Source organism: Mustela nigripes, chromosome 4 (assembly GCF_022355385.1).
Source record: "Mustela nigripes isolate SB6536 chromosome 4, MUSNIG.SB6536, whole genome shotgun sequence".
NCBI classification, from domain to species: Eukaryota; Metazoa; Chordata; class Mammalia; order Carnivora; family Mustelidae; genus Mustela; species Mustela nigripes.
This window is the reverse complement of record NC_081560.1, coordinates 156,998,218-157,020,598: the sequence shown is the minus strand read 5'-3', so window position 1 is coordinate 157,020,598 and position 22,381 is coordinate 156,998,218. Positions and strand designations below refer to the sequence as shown.

At 35.6% G+C, this 22,381-nt stretch overlaps 1 protein-coding gene and 1 pseudogene across 1 annotated transcript in view; one reads left to right on the top strand and one right to left on the bottom strand.

Annotated features, from left to right (window-relative positions):
- The window catches only part of HECTD2 (HECT domain E3 ubiquitin protein ligase 2), a 72,601-nt gene that overhangs the window by 32,293 nt on the left and 17,927 nt on the right, over positions 1-22,381 (bottom strand). Inside the window, exons 2-6 of the mRNA XM_059395902.1 lie at positions 20,493-20,622; positions 4,196-4,334; positions 3,410-3,512; positions 2,841-2,930; positions 984-1,048 (exon numbers count right to left, since the gene is read on the bottom strand). Of these exons, the coding sequence (XP_059251885.1) occupies positions 984-1,048; positions 2,841-2,930; positions 3,410-3,512; positions 4,196-4,334; positions 20,493-20,622 (527 nt within the window). The remainder of the gene's footprint in view (positions 1-983; positions 1,049-2,840; positions 2,931-3,409; positions 3,513-4,195; positions 4,335-20,492; positions 20,623-22,381) is intronic.
- Positions 9,571-10,061, top strand: LOC132015458 (large ribosomal subunit protein eL21-like; annotated as a pseudogene).

Sequence of the window (22,381 nt, the reverse complement as noted above, 5' to 3'; positions counted from 1 at the left end):
CATGTTTACTTTTTTTATAATACTAGTGGTGACTTTTCTAGGTTTTCTGTAATAACCATGAATTTCTTTAAAAATCAGAGCAATGTTATTTAAGAATATGGGGTATGTTTAACATTTAATAATTTTTCAAAAGATTTATTTATTTATTTGAGAGAGTGTACGCATGAATGGGAGGTGGGCAGAGGGAGAGAATCTCAAGCAGATCCTCACTGGTATGGAGCCCAATGTGGGGCTGGATCCCATGACCTGTGCCGAAACCAAGAGTCAGATGCTCAACTGCCAGAGCCACCCAGGTATCCCCTAACATTTAATAATTTTGATATTATTTTTAAATGGGGCTTAATATAAACACTTGAATTATAATTTAATGTTATTCCTTTGTCTTTAGTAGAAGCTATTATTTAAGTTATATGCTACTTAAATAATACCAATTTAGATAATATGGACTTTTCAAAGTATATTGTTGTGTATTCTGCATATCCAGGGATATTCTAATATTATCAGTTACATTGCCATCATTCCTTATATAATGATTCAAGATTTAGTTCCAGGAAAAAAATATTTCAATAGCCAAACTTACATTTCCTTATATTAGAAAGAAGAAAGATTTTGCTCTAGCTACCAAGAAATCCAAAGCTAAATTTAATGTCCATAGCTTTAATTCTAGGTTACTAATGTAACTACCCATCCCATTTTTATAACATACATATATCTGTACATAACAACTTATATATAATTTTAAAGGATTCACAGATCCTGTGAGGTCTACATATAGACCCTCCTGAGAAGTCAGAAATCTCATTAAAAAGCTTTGTCATAAGTGCTTTTTTTTTTTTTGCCATGAATATTTTATAATTTCAGATCTCTGTTTTTAAAACAACTAAGATCTTTTCTGAGAGTAAAATGCACGCATATATATTAAAGATGTATGGGATGTGGAAATTAATATCTATATTGATTAGCTAAATATTAGTTAAAATTACCCTTTCCATTCTTGTAGTAGGCTGTTAATGATTCCCTTCAATACTGTCTTCTGAATGTCTTGAGGCTATAGGGAAAAGAAAACCATAAAATAATTAGGATTAGGTGCTTAGGTCACTTTTATATGTTAATTATATTTATAGATGTGTTTCAATAGAGAAATCAGACTTGCTGACTGAGGACTGCCACTTATGGTGGTATCATTTTCACATCTGAGAGGGCTAGAGCACCAATGACAAAGATTACAATTAGAATGCCCTCGGAATGTTCCATGCATACAAACCACACAAATGTATATGGTGGCCCTTTGATGACCACCATCAGTTTTATATAACTGAAAAAAATTTCCTTTCCCTGGATTGGCAGGATAAAATCATGAACATGAGTCAGAGAGTAGCATGTTTAACAATATAAAATGACTGCATATATTAAATATACTTATTACTACTTTAACAAGTTATAATTAGCAGGTAGATCCATAATTCATTATTAAGTACATTAAGTACAATGAAATTCATTACTGGATTTGGAAAGGATATAAAGTAACATTCCTATACAGTTTAACAATTCAATTACTTAAAAAAAAATCTTATTTCCATTTTAGGGAGTTTTCCCCTTATGTTGTAGATTTAATTTTTTAGTGTCTATAAAACACTGACATCATTCCAAGTCAAAAGAGGTCAGACAAATGTCCTAGGAGTGGAACATTTTGGGTCACAGTATATGTATATGCTTAGTATTAGTAAATAATGCCAGCAATTTTCCAAAGCAGTTGTACTAGTTTATACTTACCTCATTAGGGTATGAAAGTTCCAGTTGCTCCACAATATTGCCAATTCAGTACTTAAAAACTTTTTACTCCTTTTGAACAGATGTGTAATGTTATTTACATTTCTCTCATGAAAATTATTAGGTACCTTTTCATGTATTTAAGAGTAAAGTACCGAGATTAGGAAAAAGACAAAGATATTTGCTATTTCTCCTTTTATTTAGAACTTTACAAGAGGTCCTAGCCTGAGCAATAAGGCAAATACTTACATCTATCCATCCATACATGCAAGATAAAAGGACTGAAGAGGTGAAAAGTCTCATTTTTCACAAACGACAGGACTGTCTATATAGAAAATCCAAATAAATCTATTGATGCACTATTAGAATTAATGGGTGAATTTGGCAGGGTAAATAAAGATAAATATATGAGAGTATTTCTATATACTAGTAATTAGAAAATGAAAACCACAATAGCATCAAAAAATCAAGTACTAGTATGAAATGTAACAAGATATGTATAAGACATATATCCAGAAAACTACTAAGTATCACCAAGAAAAACTAAAGAAGATCTAAGTAATTGGAGGGATATACCATGCTTATGAATTAAAAAAAAAAAGTCAACTCCTCACAAATTCATCTATAGCACTAGTGGTTCTCAAAATGTGGTCCCTGGACACTTGTTAGAAACACAAATGCTTGGGCTCTACCCCAGACCTACTGAATCTGAAACTCTGTATTCTAAGAAGCCCTTCCTGTGATTCTGATACATAGTAAAAATTTGAGAACCACTATAGATTCAGCACAATGCCAAAACAATCAAATAATTTCTCTCCCTTTGCTGCCTAAGTGAAGCATGATTTTATTTCAGTGAGCCATCCTAAAGGACTGGACAAAAAAGTATTTTATGCTTAATTCTCATTTAATTAAAAAAATAAAAAATATCTAACTTTCTGAGAATTCCAATTAAATTTACTATACAATTATGTAATTATAAGCTGATTATTACAATATTTGTGTGGCTGCTTTTGAAATACAAAAGAAACAAAGAATTATACTGTTTCCATCTGTTCATTATTAATACTTACAGTATTAAGTAAGGCATCATATACAGCATTCACAAATTTAGCATTAATCCCAGAATCTTCAATGGTATTAAAGGAGGCGGTGGCATCTTTCTGCAAATTCAGTTAATGATTTAAGTGTATATAACATTAAAAGACTGTTCTTAGTAATTTTGAACCATAACTATTCTTTCATAATTTCTAATATTTTTAGTAGGGTGATGAAAAAGAACTTTCGGGCAAAGTTGGTAGAAATAAAAATGAATGTATAAGAATTATTTTAATCACTTTGTTTTTTGTATTTATTTATTTTTATTATCATGTTCAACTAGCCAGAATAATCACTTTGTTTTTAAAACTGAAAGAAAGGAGTCAAATATCATCATTAGTACAAATGCAAACAATCTTCAAATGCAAACACTTTAAGTGTTACTTAAGTAACACTTATTTGTGATATGTATACTTTCTGAAATTAATATATACATGTTTAAACAGCTGCTTACGTCAATAAATGTAGAAAAAAAGCTAAGTTATTGTATTCTTTTAGGAAAATTTAAAACTAATAGTGAAAAATGTGTTTTATGTGTTATTACCTTAAATGCAGCATTTAGTTCTGGGAAAGAATCAAATGTTGCTAGATAAAAATCATGTACTGCTTTCCAATCTCCCGATGACTTAACTTTTTCTATATCTTCCCTAAAATGAAAACAAATGTTAATTGTAGCAAGTAGAAATATTATTCAGATAAAATAGCATTACTTCTTTAAAAATAAATGTCACAAAACATGTAATTTGAAATACTGAAGCTGAATACAATATGTTCCAGTTAATATAAATATAGTTTATGAACCTATAATTCTTAAATGGATCACGATATTAATTCCATCTTTCCATTTGCCTGCTTTTTAAAAAAGTCATTCTTGACATGCTCCTTACAATTAACACTTTCTTTCCCCTTACTAGCCAAATTTGAGAGATTTTTACATTCTCTGTCTCTACTTTCTCATTAACACTTAGTCCTTCAAGTATTCATTTTCAGTAGTAACATATCTTTAATGATTTATGTGTCACATAGTAGAGGAAATCATATTTTTAAAAAAGGAAACATTTTATTATTTTATCACCATCTTTATCTCCTTTTGTCTGTTTTAATTCATATTCTCTTATTTAGTGTTTCTTTTGCTGCAACATTATCCACCCCTTACCTGTTATTGATACATTTGTTTTCACCTTGAACTTGAGACATCTAGTCCTAGGTCTTCACTCTTGACCAATGCCTTATAAAGAGCCACAAGTTCAATCAATTTCTCACACAAAAATATTATAGAGTACTGGCATGCAGATAACTGTATGTCTTCCCATAACGAGCTGAAACTTACTGGAAGTCTTTCATAGTTTTGGGCTGGTTAGGAAGGACAGATTCTGGAAGAACTGGGGCCTTCATTTCAGATGGTAATGCATCTATAGAAACACGCTGTTTTTGTCTAACATCAAGGCAAATCGGTGGTAGGTCTCTCACTGTGAAGTATAAAAAAGCATTCAATATAATTAATAGTAAAAATTTTTAAATGTCAGCCTTACTCAACATGAAGAGAAAACAAGGGAGTTATTTTGCATTGCATTCACCTTGAGATCATACAACAGAAAACCTACCACAGTAAATGGTACGTACTGAAGGCTCTATTGCCACCAGCCCCTTCTAACCCCAACTTCACCCACAACATATATTGGGCTGTATCTTAAATTATGTTATCCACAGATGTAATATAAAGTTTCTTTCTTTTCTTTCTTTCCTGACAGTTGTCTTCCAGGAAGTATTTCAGAGAGACTCAAAGCTTTTAGTGTTTATTACCTTTCTGAATATATGCAAACCGTTTATTTACATCCTCTGTAATTTATTATAGTTTTAGTTTTTAAAAATCAATTTTCATGAAATTTTTCTATTTTTTCCTTTTTTGCAAATATTTGCCAGTTCACTGTTTGCCTTTTTGTTGCATTTCATAATCTTTTAACTATAAAACAAAACAAATACAGAAAAATCTTATAAAAGGAATATATGGCTTAATGAGTTATTATAAGATAAAGAACTCTGAAACCATTAACCAGTTGAGGAATAGACTCTTACCAAGTCCTTCCTTGCTCCAGTTACCCAGATGTTAGACCCTGCCTATTTCAATTTCAATTTCTCTCAATTTTTTAGCTCTTTTTTCATTTCTTTTAAAATGTTAAACATCTCCTTCTTTTCATCTTCTAGTTCTTTTGAGTCATTATTCAGTATGTACGTTTGCTTTTGTGCTCCTTCTGTTTTATTTCTAAAATTTAAAAAGATATTTCTAATTATTCCCTTGCAACTCCAATTTTTTCACTATATAATGTCCCTGTTTCTCTCTCCAGTAATTTCTTTAAGTCTACTTTATCTGATATTAATAATAGCCACTACTATATATCTTTTCCCATTGTTTTACTTTCAATCTACCTATACTGTTACATTTGAGTTTCTTGTAGATAGTATATAGTTAGGTCATATTTTTAATCTACCCTGCCAATCTTTTTTAATTGATATATTTCAGACCATTTACATTTAATGTAATTATTGATCCATTAGGGCTTAAGATTGTCATTTTATTTTTTGTTTTCTATTTTTTAATTTTTCCTATCTTCTTGTGAGTTACTTGAACATTTTTAGAATTCCATTTTGATTCATCTGTGGTGTTTCTGAAAAGTTGCTCGAAATATATCATATACACATAACTTATCATAGTCTACTGGTGTTATCATTTTATCAGTTGGAGTGAAGTATAGAAGTTGTACCTTTTGTATCTCTTCACTGTTCTCGGTTTATGATTATCTTATTCTATAAGGTAAGGTATTGTATTTCTCTGGCTGGTTTTCAGAGGTTTAATTATCATATGTCTTGACATATATTTCTCTGGGTTTATCCTGTATGTGGTTTGCTCAGTTTCTTGAACCTGTAGGTTTATGTCTCTTGCTAAATACAGGAAGCTTTCAGTCATTTCTGAGTATTTTTTCAGCCTACCCTCTTTCTCCTGTCTTTCCAAGACACAATGACAAGGTAACCTCTTTTGTTACAGTCCCACGGGTCTCTGAGATAATTCAAGTTTTCTTTTGAGTCTATTTTCTGTCTATTGCTCAAACTGTGTAATTTCTATTGTACTACATTCCAGCTCATTAAAAAAAAATTCGAAGATTTTATTAATTTATTTGACAGAGAGAGACACATCGAGAGAGGGAACACAAGCAGGGGGAGTGCGAGAGGGAGTAGCAGGGTTCCTGCTGAGCAGGGAGCCCAATGTGGGGCTCCCTCCCAGGACCCTGGGATCATGAACAGAGCCGAAGGCAGCCGCGTAACAACTGAGCCACCCAGGTGCTCCATATTTCAGCTCATTTATTTCTGTCTCCTCATTCTGCTGTTGAGCCTATCCATAGGCATTTTATTTGGCCATTGTATTTTCTCAATTATTAATACTTCCAAACCAATAGAATAGGTGAATATTCTATATATTCTAAATTCTACAATGTCAAATGTACATACATAGAATTTAATTCTACTCTTATGTAATCAGGATACATTTTCAACTAAGCAAACATAACTATATCAATCATCAAAGTAGGAACATAGCTATAAGGTCTTTCCTTCCTTATCCACTCTCCCCATCAAGTATCTATCCTTGGATCTATCACTAACTTCAATAAACTAAGATAAATTTCATTAGTGTTAGGGTATATTTTACAGTAAATTATCTTTCATATTAGAAGATCCTACAGAGATGCCAATTTCTTATAATTTTTGAACTTTACTGTATATCAGAAGCACCTGTAGAGCTTGTTAAAACACAGATTACTAGGCCTATCCCCAAAGTTTGTGATTCAGTAGGTCTGTGGTGGGGCCCAACAATCTGTATATCTAACATGTTACCAGATGATGTTGATGTTGCCAGTCTGAGGGTCACACTGAGAAACACTGTTTAGTATTAGGAGAGAACAATGGTGCTGAAAGTATAAAACATTAAATTTCTTTAATTCACTGCTATAACGGATTTTTACACCCTTTAATTAAAGATGGAAATATCCCATTTCTAGTCATTTTTACTTTAGTTACCTATTGGACAGAGGTTCCATTCATTAGCAAGTAAAATTAGATGTCTCTACATATGGTTTCTTATTATATTTGGAAATCTTTAAAGAAATGGGCATCTCAGCAGCAAAGAAACAGATGATAGTCTCCTCTCTCCAACAGTAGTCCTGTTACTATTGTCTTGAGGCTCCTCTAGAGTCTCTCTTCCTCTTCACCAGGCTTACCCTCCTTTCCTATCCCTTCCCACACACCTTTCCCAACCTGGCTATAAACACCCACTATTAGATACACACAGACTCATTCAAATATAAATTAACTTATTCACTCACAGAGCATATATACACATTTTTATACCCACTCATTTTTATTAATACCATGCTGAGGTGGAAGAAGAGTGAATTTTAGTTAGTAGGAGAACTGGATTTTGGCAAAGCCTGAGAGTGGGAAGATCTTATGTAAGAGAAATAGTAATGCTAAGGCCAAGAGGATAATAGGGTGAGATTAGAACCAGAGGCCCAGAAAGGATTTATTTTTAGATCACAAGGTAACTTGGGACTGAAAAGTAACACAGAATGTTAACATACTATGTAAATGGAACTTGAGTCAGAAAGAAAGGCAGATCCTTTGCTTACATTAGTAAATGAAAGCCAAACTACAGGATGTGACATTCAGCTATTAAGAAAGGAAGAACAACAGCTCACAGCTGCGCTCATGTCCCTAAATATCAAGGCATTGTTTCCAGAGACAGACTTTCAGTCTGTTCTCACAGATGGTTATTAAAATCTAATTCAAAAGAGAAAATCAATAAATGTGGTGATGAGAGATTAATTAAATCTCAAATGGATATTATAAATAGTCAATTCTTTGTTCTATCACATGCAGGTTTTTCTGCAATATAGAATACCGTAAATATACTGAAAAAAGCCAAAATATATTTATCAGTGAAAACCTGTCATTTTGGTTTCATTCAGCCAATACTTGGGAACACTGTGCTAAACTGATGAGCAGTAATCATTTTCCATTGCTTTTAATACAGTGTTGCCAATTTTAGTTGGTTGCTTAGAAACATTAAGTAAAACTTGCACTTGAAACTAGTGCAAGAAGAATAAGGGTTCTGGTGGGGGCTGGAAGTACATTGAAAAAAACTGTGAAGATCATAATACAACTATGTAGAATGGTGTGAGATTATCAGCCAAATTTGCCAGCTTACTCATTGTTTTCAAGAAGCTATCATAAGCTGACTCTGGTTGGAAACTAGTAATATGTGGTTTTCCACAACTGTAGCCATCAAAATTAAGACTGACATTTTAAATAGGCCACATGATTAGGACACTGAAGGTTGTTCCTGGCCATCTAGCACAGATGGCAGTGACAGCATCAAAGGTAAACAGGAGTCTCTGTGGAGGTTGGATGTTCAGTGGGAGGACCCTGGGCCTATTCCTTGTCCCTCTACTGCTGGAAAGGAATTGCTGTTTTAAAAGGTTTGCTGCTGGCGATACACTGTTGCCAAATGCTCTACTCTAAGCTTCATCATGAGTAATTTGTAATTAAGCAAATAACAGATAGGTAACAACAACAACAACAAAAAGCACCAGCCTTGGAAATAGGGGGCTTGGTCAATATTATTGTTGGTTCCTGTTGTTGGCTCAGTTACTAACATTCATAACTTTAGACATATCACTGAAACACTTAAACCTCAATTTTGACATTATAAAATAAAAGAGTCAGTTGTTCCCAAAGTTCCAAAGAATTTCAAGGGCCGCCTCATGGGACTGGTGCTGGTGGACGGGTTTACTCAGAGCAGCTCAGTTTTCTCTGCTTAATATAATGACACTCTAAGAAAAAATTTACTATTCAAAAAAGTATTTTGCTATGAAAATAAAAAATAAAAATAGGCTTGAAAATCACTAGTTTAATAATTTCTAACTTCCATCTCTACAACTATTTAAGAACAAAATGGATAGGATTTAAAAACCAAACAAAAAGTTAAAAAAAAAATTTCAAGAGTGAACTATATGGGGAGGTCTAATCAAGAAATTGAAGCAGCATGGAAGCTCACCATGCATATGTCATCGAAACACCTGATTTTAGTTATGACTTCCTGTCCTACGACAGGATAGAAGAGAAAGTTCTAAAATAAGAGTGAAAAGATCTGGATTCTCTTTCAGAATTTTACATTCACATGATGCGGTTGTTTTAAAATAAGCCCATAAATTCTTTTATATTCCTCCATGAAAAGATGGAGTCTAATTATTTTCCTTTGGAATATGGGCCAGCCCTAGTGGATCCCCACTAATGAAAAATTGTGACAGAGTGATGTTATAGGACTAGGTCACAAAAGTCAATACAACTTTTGCTTGGGTGTCTCTTTTTGGGGTGCTCGGCCTTGGAATCCAGTCATCATGCTCTGAGGAAGCCAAGCAGTCCATGAAAAGGCCAGGAGCAGGTGTTCCAGCTAGAACCTATTTAAAGTCCAAGCCTCAAGCCAGCATTAATCACCAGCGTATGAATGAACAAGACTTCAAGGGATTCCAATTTTGTAGAAACCAAAGCAAATAAACAAGAGCAGCCTGGAAGAGTCAGAAATCATGCAGGGAAGGGGGAAAAAATGTAAAAACCCATCACTAGCATTTCACTGAAAATACCATCTTCCAGTAATTTGCCAAAATCATCAACTCATAGGGGAAGGGGAAAGGCACCCACTGTATGTTCTCTAGGCCTTTTAGAAAACAGGCAGGTGTTCCTTTGGCCACATAAATGCCAATCTACAAAAAAGATGGTATTGTTACCATCAAGGAAACAGGCACTGTTCAAAAAGGAATGCCCCACAGATGTTATGATGGCAAAACTGGGAGAGTCTACAGTGTTACCCAGCTTGCTGTTGGCATTGTTGTAAAGAACCAAGTTAAAGGCAAGATTCTTGCCAAGAGAATTAATGTATATATTGAGCATATTAAGCACTCAAAGAGCTGAGATAGCTTCTTGAAGCTCATGAAGGAAAATGATCAGAGAGAGAAGGACGCCAAAAGAAAGGTACTTGGGTCCAACTGAAGTGCCAGCCTGTCCCACTCAGCAAAGCACATTTTGTAAGAACCAGTGGAAAGGAGCCTGGGCTGCTGGAACCCATTTCCTATGAATTTACGGCATGATAAGCATAAAACAACAACAACAATACTCCCAAAACCCTCAAGACTAAAATACATGCATACATAAATAAAAATAAAACCCATCACTAATTTAGTTAGAGGGATAAAAGATAGTACAGCCAGGAAATAAGAAGGTTCTATCAATAAAGAGATATTCAGAGAGGGGAAAAAAGAATTCTTGTTCATTAAAACCATACTAGCAGAAACAAAATACTTAGTAGAAGGGTTTTGAGGAAATGCCCAAAAATATATAGCAAAAGAACAAAGAAAGGGAAAGCAAAAGTGAAAAAAAAATAAGAAAACCAGACATTCAGGGGTGCTTGGGTGGCTCAGTGGGTTAAAGCCTCTGCCTTCAGCTCAGATCATGATCTCAGGGTCCTGGGATCGAGCCCCGCATCAGGCTCTTTGCTCAGCGGGGAGCCTCCTTCCCCCTTCCCTCTCTGCCTGCCTGTCTGCCTACTTGTGATCTCTGTCAAATAAATTAATTAATTAAAAAAAGAAGAAAACTAGACATTCAGAAGGTCTGGCTTTTGAATAATAGGAGATTCAGAAAGAAAGGATAAAAGAAACAGATGGGAGGAAACCATCAATAAAAAGTTTCTAGGAAATTCCTCGAAATTCAAGGACATGAATTCCTAGATGAAAAGGGCCTATGAAACATGTAGCAAAAGGGCTGAAACTAGACCCACACCAAGTACCGCTCTGTACAATTTCAGAAGGTCTGAGTCAAAGAGATGGTTCTACAAGCTTCCAGAGAGACAGATACCTTATACAAAGGACAGGAAGGTGAGGGCATTACTCTGCACACACTAGAACAGAATGGCCTAAGAGTGAGTAATTTTGATGCCTGCCATCACCAAGATCCTGACTACCTTTCTACTCTTCTTTTTTAACTGAAGTTAGAAGGAACAGGTGAGCCCGGCCCAGACTGTTCTCCATACTTCAGCTGGTCTAGCCGGTGGGGTGATGAATGCTCTCCATTTCTTGCTGTGCTATCTGAATCAGCTGAGGGTGCTTAGTTCACCTCACTGCTTTAACCTGGGCTACTCCTGACAGCTGCAGAGTCATATTTCTGCCAGACATCTAAAGCATACATAGTCCAACAAATCACAGCTCTGTCAGATATGCCAATAGTTGTCCTTTGTTTCCCAGGACTCACTCATGACCTTGGCTCACTGACTTCCCCAGAAAGAACTCACATTCCTGCGAAAGCTGAAGGCAGATCCGATTCAGAGACTCTGTTCAGACCATCTTTTCACCTAATTGTGGCACTGACCCTTACACATCCAAGGTTTGTGCTTGCCATTCTGTTTTTCAAAACCAGGCAGTATGTGTGTGTATATAATTACACATATAATTTAAGCGGTATATTGTTTATAGGAACGTATAAAGATAACAAAATTATTATTTTTTAAAAATCAAAGGAATAGGAGTTACCTCTGGACAGAAAGGGCAATGCAACTGGGTGGGTTCATAGGAGCTTATAATGTTCTTTTTCTTAATTTTAGCACCAACTTCTTCTGCTTTCCATTTATTATTACTAAAACCATATATTACTGTTGATTACATTCCATATATGTGGTGTCAAATTTTTAAAAATTTGTGCAGTTACCCATGAAATAAGAGTAATAGAAACTCCTGTTCATCACAATCCCTTCCCTACAACTTAGCTGCCTATAATATTATCACTCACATTTACTGAATTTCATAAGGCATGGAATGCTTTTAAATGCTTTTTTTTCATTTATCCTCACAACCCCATGAGGCAGCTTCTTTATTATGCTATTTTACAGATGGAAAAAACGAGCACAGAGAGGTTAAATAAATTTTCCAGGATCGTAAGTTATGGAGCCAGGATTCAAACCCATCCGGATAAGTTACAACACCCATGTTTTTTCCACTATCGAATAATGCCAAACCTTCTACCATGTATAAAAACAAGTAGCAAAACTGAATCCTAAATTTACATGGAAGTAGGACCTGGGAAATTATGAAATGTCAAAAAAAAAAAAAAACAACAACTCAACAAGGATCAAACAAAATAAACACTTTAAATCATAAAACTTTGGTGTAGAGGATATTTTACAACACATAATGCCCCAATTCCTCATTCTATAAATGAGCAAATGAAGGCTCATGAAGGCTAAGTGTAATGTCTAAGGTCACAATGACACTTACTGGTGGTAATTAACTCAAATGTTCAGTTCTTATTTAATATCATAATTTAGAGTGTGTGGGTGCCAGGCAGGAAATAAATGAGCTACAAACTGAAGGATGCCTCACTACGTCGGTAGTGGCAGCAACTGAAACAAGAAGACCAGAGTGGATTAGTCATAACAGGTGGTGTTTACATCATTGTCTATAGGGCGACTTTTCTGAACATTTGGCAAAAAATAAAATAGAAGGTGGGAGAGAGAAAGGAAGAAAGAGGGGGAAAAAATCTGACTCACAGGACTTTAGCCACCAGAGCTAAATATATTGTAATAGATTCATTAGTTTTGGGAGATGTACTTTTTACTAAGTTCAGTCATGTTTATGTTTGTAAAACTACAACAAAAACATAGGTGAAATGTTCTTTTATGGGTCTAGTTATAAAAATATTCAAAAGTCCTTTTTCCAGAAGGTTACCTCTAGTGGAACAGATGCCTTATACTGGAGAATTTATTACAGAGACAGGTCTGACATTCCAGGAGAGAAAACTGACCAGAAATCTAGAAAAACTGTCTCCCATACATTTCCTCATTCAGCAAACTATTTTCTGAGTAAAGACTCTATGTACCTACCATAGAGGCTGGCTCCTGGAGATACACAAATGAATTAAAAATTCAAGGAGAATGTAGATGCATTTACTCTCAGACCCAACAATCCTACTTCCGGGAATATCTCAGAAAACACAAAAAGACGTATGTACAGATTCATTCACTGTGGCATTGTTTAGTAAAAGAATGGACACAATTCATTTCTTTTAATAGGATATTTATTAAATAATTTATAATATATCCTATGAGTGATGTATAATTATAAAAAAGAATAAGGGAGCTCTTTATGTACTGATATAGAAAAATATCCAGGGTACACTAAAAACAAGGTGCAGGGCAATGTATATGCAGTTACCTTTTCTTTAAGAAGAGACAGGAAATGAGAATGTATGTACATTTATTTTTGCTTTCCTCTGGATAAAGAAACACAAGAAAGAATATAGTAAGACAGCAGGGAAGAAATAAAAATGAGACATCTGAAACACACTATTTATAGTTTTGATTCTTTGAGACACACAAATGTTACCTATTCAAAAAATTAACTTCAATATAAAAAAAATAAAAAGAAGAGCGCTTGCCCTCTTTAAAACAGAAGCTTAAGAATTTACTCCAGACTAGTAAAGAGACAGATAAGTGAACAGATAAATGCAGCAGGGTACTCTAAGTTCTCAGTAGATATTCTTCTCCTGCTGGCACAGTTAAGAAAGTCAAGTCTAAGGTACTCACTCTGACTCAGAGAAGGATTTTGGAGATTTAGTCTAAAATCAGTTCATTCTCCACAGAAACCTGGAGATGGGGTCATTTGAGGCTTTGGAGATAATTCTTCTAGGGTAAGATTCTTTTTTTTTTTTTTTTAGGGTAAGATTCTTAAAGCAGCTATTTCAAGTCTTTTTCTCTCCCCAGATGGCAAGTCCTGCGCTGGGTTTCTTCTAACAGCTTGTTTTTCTGTCTGCCTCTAAAGTTGCTCTTGGAGGAACTGTGAAAACTCTGTGGTACTTTACCTGTGTAGAAATCATAGGACACCACCACACACCGATCCAATCACCCATTTGAGCTAAAGACCACTTTGTTTTTCCATGAGCTATTTCAGAGTGGCAAAGATCATGGGATGTATTTCTCCAGAATTAGGCTGAAAACTGCAGGGCTCACGATGTCCTATCAGGGCTCTTTTAGAGTAAACTCATGAAAGGCACTGAGCTGGAAGAGAAACAGTGCCCTCGAGATAAACCTCAGAGTTCCTGTCTACGCTTTTCTGAATTACCGAGAGTGCAAAGACATTATACAAGAGATGGGGAGAAACTGTTTCATCTCTTTTAAAGCTGTTCTGGGCTGTTTAAAGATGTTTTAAAGAAGTCTGACAGGGGCATAATCACTTTAGAAAGAAGACACAAAAGAGTAAGAGAGAACATAGTGCTAATCCCCCCTCCATCATTACTTACCATTTATATTGTTTCTCTGAAGATGTATCATCCCTAACAGCTGTTGTAGTAGGTAAAACTCCTACACTTCTCTGATCTCCAAAAGGACAGCCAACTCGACAGGCAGACCTAGTCATGTGATCTACAGGGAGGAAAGGCATCCCTCAGCTGTTAGGTAAACCCACGCTGGGCTTTTGCAGCTTCTCTAATACCACTTGAAGATCAGATGGGAAGACAAGCTGTTAGAGAATACCCAGCATAGGTCCTGCTACCAGAGAAGAGGGAGGAAACTGTAATAACTGCCAAGAATGATGCATCTTTGAGGAAACAATCTTACTGGCAAGTAAAAGAGGCTTCCTGAAAGATCAAAGAATTATAAACATGCTTACATTGGAAAGACTTAGTCTAACTTCCCATTCAGTAAAGGAATTCTTTAGGCAGCAGCCCTGAGATAGGAACTCCAAGTCGTACCTGAATCCAGGGGACATCCAGACAGAACAGCTAGGAGAAGTCAGCACTAGGAGTTCCAATAAAGGAAAAGAAGTCTGCGAAGAGGGCTATTCCTCTAGAGTGGTATATACAAATACTCCAAGTTCAGGTTGGGGCTGAGTCTAGATTCCATAAGACCGGCACAGATGAGAGGGAAACAGACAAGTGGTGGGGACTCATTCAGAGTCACACATCTACCTAATAGGAGGCAGGTAAGTTGTGAGCAAACAAGTTGGTTCAGATATCAGGATTTCAGTATAGACAAAATGGAATAAAGGAATCAGTGTGGAAGCAAAAGCTATTGAATCTGAACAGAGTCCAAACAAAAAAAGTTAGAGATAGTCATGACTTTCTTTTTGACTATCATTCTCCATAGGAGTCATTTCAATGTTCTTAAGATTCTTAAAACTGTTGTGGGCTGAACTGTGTCTGTGAAATAGATATGTTTGAAGATATTTTGAAGTCCTAACTCCTATGACCTGTGAATGTGACCTTATTTGACAATTTGTAGATGCAAACAAATTAAGACGAAGACATACTGGATTAGGGTAGGTCCTAATTCAATGACTGGTATCCTTACAAAAAAAGGGAAACACAGAAAGAATACAGGAGAAAATGCCACGTGAAGGGAGAGGCAAAGATTGGAGAGACGCATCTACAAGGCAAGAGACAGCAAGGATTGCTGGTAATTACCAGAGGACAGAGGCATGGAACAGATTCTGAGAACCTTCAAAAGGAACCAATTCTACCAATGCCTGGATTTCAGATCTCTAGCCTCCAGAACCATAAGAGAAAAAATTCTGTTGTTTTAAGCTATCAAGTTTGTGTTCTATGTTACAGCAGCAGGAAGAAACTGATACACCCTCCAAGGAGATTAGTGAATTCAAGGCAAGAAGAACTGAGTTTTCTACTTCCATTTCCTCTTCCTACTTCCTCTCTTCCCTCAATTCTGTAGTGTGAGTCATGAGAGCTCTTGTAACCTTGCTGGTGCTGACATCCCAACCCCTACGCTTTGCATTTTTCTTTGGTTCTATCCTCATACCACTTCTCTATTCTACTAGTTCATTTTATTATTCTATTTTCCTACTGCAGTTTTAGTCTCTCTCTTTATGAGATCCTTTCCTTGACCACACTGCTCTGCAAGACCCTGCTTTTCTTTCAGTACAGCTAAGCTTCAGTTGAATCTGGGCAGTCTACATTGCCCCCATAGCCTTGCTATTAATCTGCCTCTTAACCTTCTACAGTTTAAATTCTCCTCATACCATCCTACTGAAACCATTCTCTTAAAAGTCATCAATAAACACATTAACAACAAATCCTTTGCTTTGTTGTCTCAGTGCTTACTCTTCTTGTTCTCACTTAGCAATGACACTATATCATCTTCTTTAAATTTTCTTTTCCCTTGATTTGTCTCTCTCTCTCCCCACCCTTTTTTTTTTTTTTAAAGATTTATTTATTTTAGAGAAAAAGAGAGAATGCATGCGTGCACGTTGTGGGATAGACAGAGGGAGAGAAGCTCAAGTAGACCTTCCACTGAACCTGGAGCCTGACACAGGGCTCCACGTGGGGCTTGATCTCACAACCCATGAGATCATGACCTGAGCGGAAACCAAGAGTTGGATGCTTAACTGACTGAGACACCCAGGTGCCCTGCTTTTTCCTGGATTTCTAAGTTACAGCCCAACGTTGTTCATTTCCCTCCTTCAGGACTCACTTTCTTTTCTTTCACCAACTCTTCTTTTAATGAAGGTATTATCCAAAACTATCCTTGGTTCTCTTCCTTTTTCTATGTCTGCCATTTCATTAGCTAGGTAAGTTCACTCTGGGCAAGCCACTTAAAACTCTCTGTGGCTTAAGTTTCCTTACCTTTGAAATAGGAGAAGGATTCCATCCTTCAGTGGCTGTAAGGACTAAATGAATTCCCTTCCTATATGTACCACATTCAGAACCATGAGTGGCAGAGTAAGCATTGAATGAAGCTGCTGCTGTGGCTGCTGTCACTGCTTTGGCACATTCACTCTGAGAGCTATTTCCTCTGTCCTGGGTTGTCTCTTGTTTGGCTCTATGCAATAGAGTTGACCCTTTAACAATGTGGGGGGTCAGGGGCACCAACCCCTCATGCAGTTGAAAATCCATATATAACTTTTGACTCCCCAAAAACTTAATTACTAATAGCCTACTATTAACTAGAAGCCTTCCTGATGACATAAACTATTGGTTAACACATATTTTGTATGTTGTATGTAACAAAGTCTTAAAATAATAAGCTAGAGAAAATAAAATGTTAAGAAAATCACAAGGAAAATACATTCACTGTACTGTACAGTATTTACTGAAAAAAATCTGCATATAAGTGGACCTATGCAGTTCAAACCTATGTCATTCAAGAGTCAGCTAACTGGTCAACTATACTTCTAAGAATCACTGCTGGACAAGGGAACTGCCTAGAGCCTGAGGGGATTACAAAGGTTTTATTCCTTCACGGAACAAACTGAGATTATAGTATTCAAATGATAATACATAAGACTGGGTGACTTGATAAAAGGTAATAACAAAAGAAAACCTAATTGGAAAGTCAAAGAAGGGAAGAACTATATCTGGTTGGAGAGAATAAGCAAAGGTTTAATAAAGAAGTAGCTTTGAAGGATAGATAAGGATGTGTCAGGTAGAAAAGAGGGAAGAGTGCATTCCAGGCAGTGGGAACAAGCTGGCAAAATCTCTGAGGTAAGGTATGAGGCATCCAAAAGAATAGCAAAAATGTAGTTATATGTAGGAGAAAAGTGGGAGCTAACATTGAAAAGCTGTCATATTTTGAACGTCCTTGAGTGTCAAGGTAAAAATTTTTTATTTAATTTTGGAAGCATTAGGGAGTATGAAGATGATGTAATTAGAGTTGTATGATTAATGTGATATGATTAATCAGGAAAGAGAAACAAGTCAATCAGGAATTTCCTCTATCTGTCAGATAGAGGAACAAGAGTTTTGTTGTCACAAAATGTGGACTGGATTTTGGTTCTAACACTTAACAGTGACCCCAGCCAACTAATTTACCCTCTCTCAGCCTGTTTCCATACTTATAACATGGTGTGATAAATAGAAACTAAGATGGCCCCCATGAGTCTCAGCTTTCTGGTGTTCTGTCAGGATTACATTATATTGCATGACAAAAGAGACTGTGTAGATATAAATAACTGGCTGAGGTTAAAATAGGGAGATTATCAAGGTAGGCAAAACCTAACGACATGAGACCTTTAGAAGCACAGAATTTTCTCCCACTGGCTGCAAAAGACAAAGTCAGAGAGATTGGAAACATGAAAGGGATTCAACACGAGGGCTCCTGCTGCTGGCCTTCCAACAGGAAGCTACAGCACTCAGCAAGGTCTGTGGGAGGAGGTGGCAGACTGTGTAAATGGTCTGTTTAGGAGCTGAGAGCAGCCCCGGCTGCAGCCGGCAGGGATTGCCTGCAACCTGAAGAGGCTTGGAGGAGGATTCTTCCCACAGAGTCCAGCCCAGCCAACACCCTGTGAAACCCTGAGCAGAAAACCCAGTCACACTCACCAGGACCTCTGACTTAAAGAGCCATCAGCTAATAAATGGGTGTTGCTTTTAAACCATTAGGTTTGTGGTAATTTGTTATATATAAATAGAAAACGAATGGAACAGGAATTCTAGTATCTATTCTATTTTATGTGATTGTTGCAAGGCTCAAATAAGGTAACGTATACACAAATAATACACAAATATAACTTATAGTTGTTATCCAGTTAACAAGTCTAAAATATGTATCATTTCTCTCAACTCCTCTCCCCATCAAATAGGCTTACTTTCTTTCTTTCTTTCTTTAATGGTACCGTAATTACAGCTTTGCTTTGTTTTGCTGTGGACTGGGGGACTGACTAGTGGCTCCTTGGAGTGAGCCTGAGGTGAAAGAATATGTGTGTGTGTGCGCGCGCGTGCGCGCGCGAGCATGCGTGCACCATGAGTGCATAAATAAGAGAAGAAAGAAGTCATCAAAGGCAAAGGTTGATAAATGAAATAAGGTAAATACTGACCTGCAAAAGTGCAGAATATGGGTCTAGCACGAGCATCGACTGTCAAATGAAAATCTGTGTGAGAATAATTTATGCCACACACAGCTACGGACACAAGGAATTTACCAAAAACTATGTCCTTAAACATTTCTAGGTTTATTTTGTGTTGTTTGGGTACAGGGACATTTAAACCTTCACAGATTTTTTTTGTTACAGGTCAAGAGAACTTAAAATTAGGCAAGTAATGGAAATTTCCTGTGACAAAACAATACAGAGTTGTATAAAGAAATAAAGCATATTTATAATATACAGCCAGTTCTACTTTCCTGAGGAAACCATTAAACTGACTGGTGGGCATGCTTCCATACCTCTTTATATGCTTGAAGAAGTATAAATGTTTCCCTACTCTTAAAAACCTGGAGTCATCGTCGACCTATTATATGTAACTTGTGTTTTTCATTTTACAGTGTATTGTGGGCACTTCTAGACACTTTATACACATACCATATTTTTCTTAATAGAGGTGTAGTACTCCAAGCCACCCATTCATAAAAGTGCCAATTTTCACATTCCTTAGACAACATCACAGATATAAATCCTTTCATTCTCTGCAACTGCAGAGGAAAATGTTAACTTCTTATTGTAGCTTGTACTTCTTTATAAATACAAGTGAGATCGAGCAACCTTTCACATGTGTAGTTATTGCTCACATTTCCTCTTGATTAGTCTGCTCAGATCCCTTGCCTTTTCTTCATTGGGATGTTCCTTTTATTGTTTTATTAATAGTCTTTATGATCAAGGATATGTTTTTCACAGACTATGACATTTGTAGATGTTTATACTTTAGGATTTTAAAAAGTTCCCATGGAAGTTTTAAATTTTCTTATATACTCAAACTTGTCAATTTTTTGTTTTATGGCTTTTGGCATTATCATGCCAAGAGATTTTTTTATATATATATAAACAACCTCTTGTGTTTTCTTCTAGTACTTCTGTAGTTTAAAAAAAAAATCCCAAGTTATTATTTTTAATAGGTTAACTAGTCATCCTAATTCCATTTTTGAATAATTGAATACCACTTATATACTACATTTTTTACTGATCTATTTGGCTGTCTTTGTGGCAGCACTGCAAATATAATAGCTTTATAATATATGTACTACAGAGGAATGGGCTTCCTCATTACATTGCATCTTCTTGGACACTGATTCTTATAGATCACATAGGCCATCATTGTCTTAAGATCCTACCTGCCCCCCACACAAAACTGCTGAAAAATGTATTAAATGTAGAGAGTAAACTGGGTATACCTGACACCTTCATGTTTTTCCATCCCATGACCTTTTAGTCTTTTGATAAAGTTTTTCATACAGGTTTAGCTCACTTTCTTTTAGGTTTATTTCTAAGTATTTCATTATTTTCCATCAAGTCTTCTAATTGATTATTCTTCAAATAAAGGAAATCTACTGAATTTTCATATATTTGTAAGGTGTCTGGCTGCCTAATCAAATTCTATTATTCACAAGCTTTGTATGTCATTCATACCTTACCCTAGGTAACAGTCACCTAAAAATAACAATTTTGCTCCTTTGTGTAAATATTTATATAGCTTATTTCTTTTTCATATTGTATTAATTAATTTAATCTACCAAAAAACTACTTTTTAATAGTTTGATAATACTTTTTCAGCCAAAATATAAAGACTATGTGTACTTTCAATAGTCATTATTATTTTACCATTCTTGATGTTAGGGAAAACAAGATGTGTAGGTGAACTTCTGTTTTCAGCGGCTTCTTTCTTCTGGTTAACAGTTGAAATAAAACTGCTAAAAGTGGAAATTTGGCCTTTGGATCCTCTGTCCAAACCCTAAAAACAGAGAAGTTAACATTGCAGTATAATTCCCACTAGCTATATTTAAACTATTTTATTGCAGAAATCATAAACACTTAAACAGAGATTTTAATTTGATGATAGATACATGATATACAGATAAAATATATAACACTGACTTACCTTTTTTAGGACCAAATTGTTTTAAATATAAAATGAAAATAGTTGTATCATGCCTATAAATTGATAAAGTTTGGAAACAGGGATATAAATAGTATCTTCCTTATGGGGTTACTATGAGGTCTCTCTGAGATAATGGGTATCAAGTAACTGGCATGGCCCCTCATACACTGTACATGCTCCACTCATGTTAATGGCTCTTTTACATTTGTGTTTAGGTAACACTATTTTTATGAGCTCCACAAATATTATTTTCAATAGTTAACATGCATGTGAAATTTCATATGTTGATTCATTGAAGGTTTTCTTTTCTTTTGATGCAACTTTAGCAGTTCAGGTAAAAAGATAAAACCTTTAGAGCTCATTTCTTTCTATGCACCGTGACTACACTTTGGGTGTACCAGGATTAAAACAGATAATGCTAATATAATAAAAGGTGATAGGTGAAAAACCCACAGCTAATATCATCCTAAATGGGGAGAAATGGAGAGTTTTTCCTCTATGGTCAGGAAGAAGACAGGAATGTCCACTCTCACCACTGTTAATTTAACATAGTAATGGAAGCCCTAGCCACAGCAGTCAGACAACACAAAGAAATAAAAGGCATCCAAATCAGCAAAGAAGTAACACTTTCACTCTTTGGACATGACATGATAGTAAACATAAAAAACCTGAAAGACTCCACCAAAAAACTGCTAGAACTGAAAAACGATTCAGTAAAGTCACAGGACACAAAATCAATGTACAGCAATCTGTTGCATTTCCATATACCACTAACGAAGCAGCAGAAAGAGAAATTCAGGAATCAATTCCATATAGAATTGCACCAAAAATAATGAGCTACCTAGGCATAAACCTAACCAAAGAGGTGAAAGCCTGTACTCTGAAAATTATAAAACACCAATGAAAGAAATTGAAGGTGACACAAAGAAATAGAAAGATATTCTATGCACATGGACTGGAACAACAAATGCTGTTAAAATATCTACACAACCCAAAGCAACCTACCTACATATTTAATGCAATCCCTACCAAAATATTAACAGCATTTTTTTCCCTAAAGAGCTAGAACAATCCTAAAATTTGTATGGAAATACCAAAGACCTTGAATACCTAAAGCAATCTTGAAAAAGCAAAGCAAACCTGGAGGCATCAAAATTACAGACTTCAAGTTATATTACAAACCTGTAGTGATCAAGACAGTATGGGGCTGGCATGAAAACAGACACATAATGTGATCAATGGAACAGAATCAAGAACCGAGAAATAAACCCACAACTGTATGGTTAACTAACTTGCGACAAAGCAGGAAAGAATATCCAATGGAAAAAAGACAGTTTCTTCAACAAATGGTGTTGGGAAATTTGGACAGCCACATGCAGAAGAATGAAACTGGACCACTTTCTTACACCACACACAAAAATAAACTCAAAATGGATGAAAGATCCTTGAAAACACAGGCAGGAACCTCTGGCCTCGGCAGCAACTTCTTAATAAACACATCTCAGGAGGCAAGGGAAACAGAAGCAAAAGTAAACTACTGGGACTTCAATAACATTAAAAGCTTCTGCACAGCAAAGGAAACAATCAACAAAACTAAAAGGTAACCTATGGA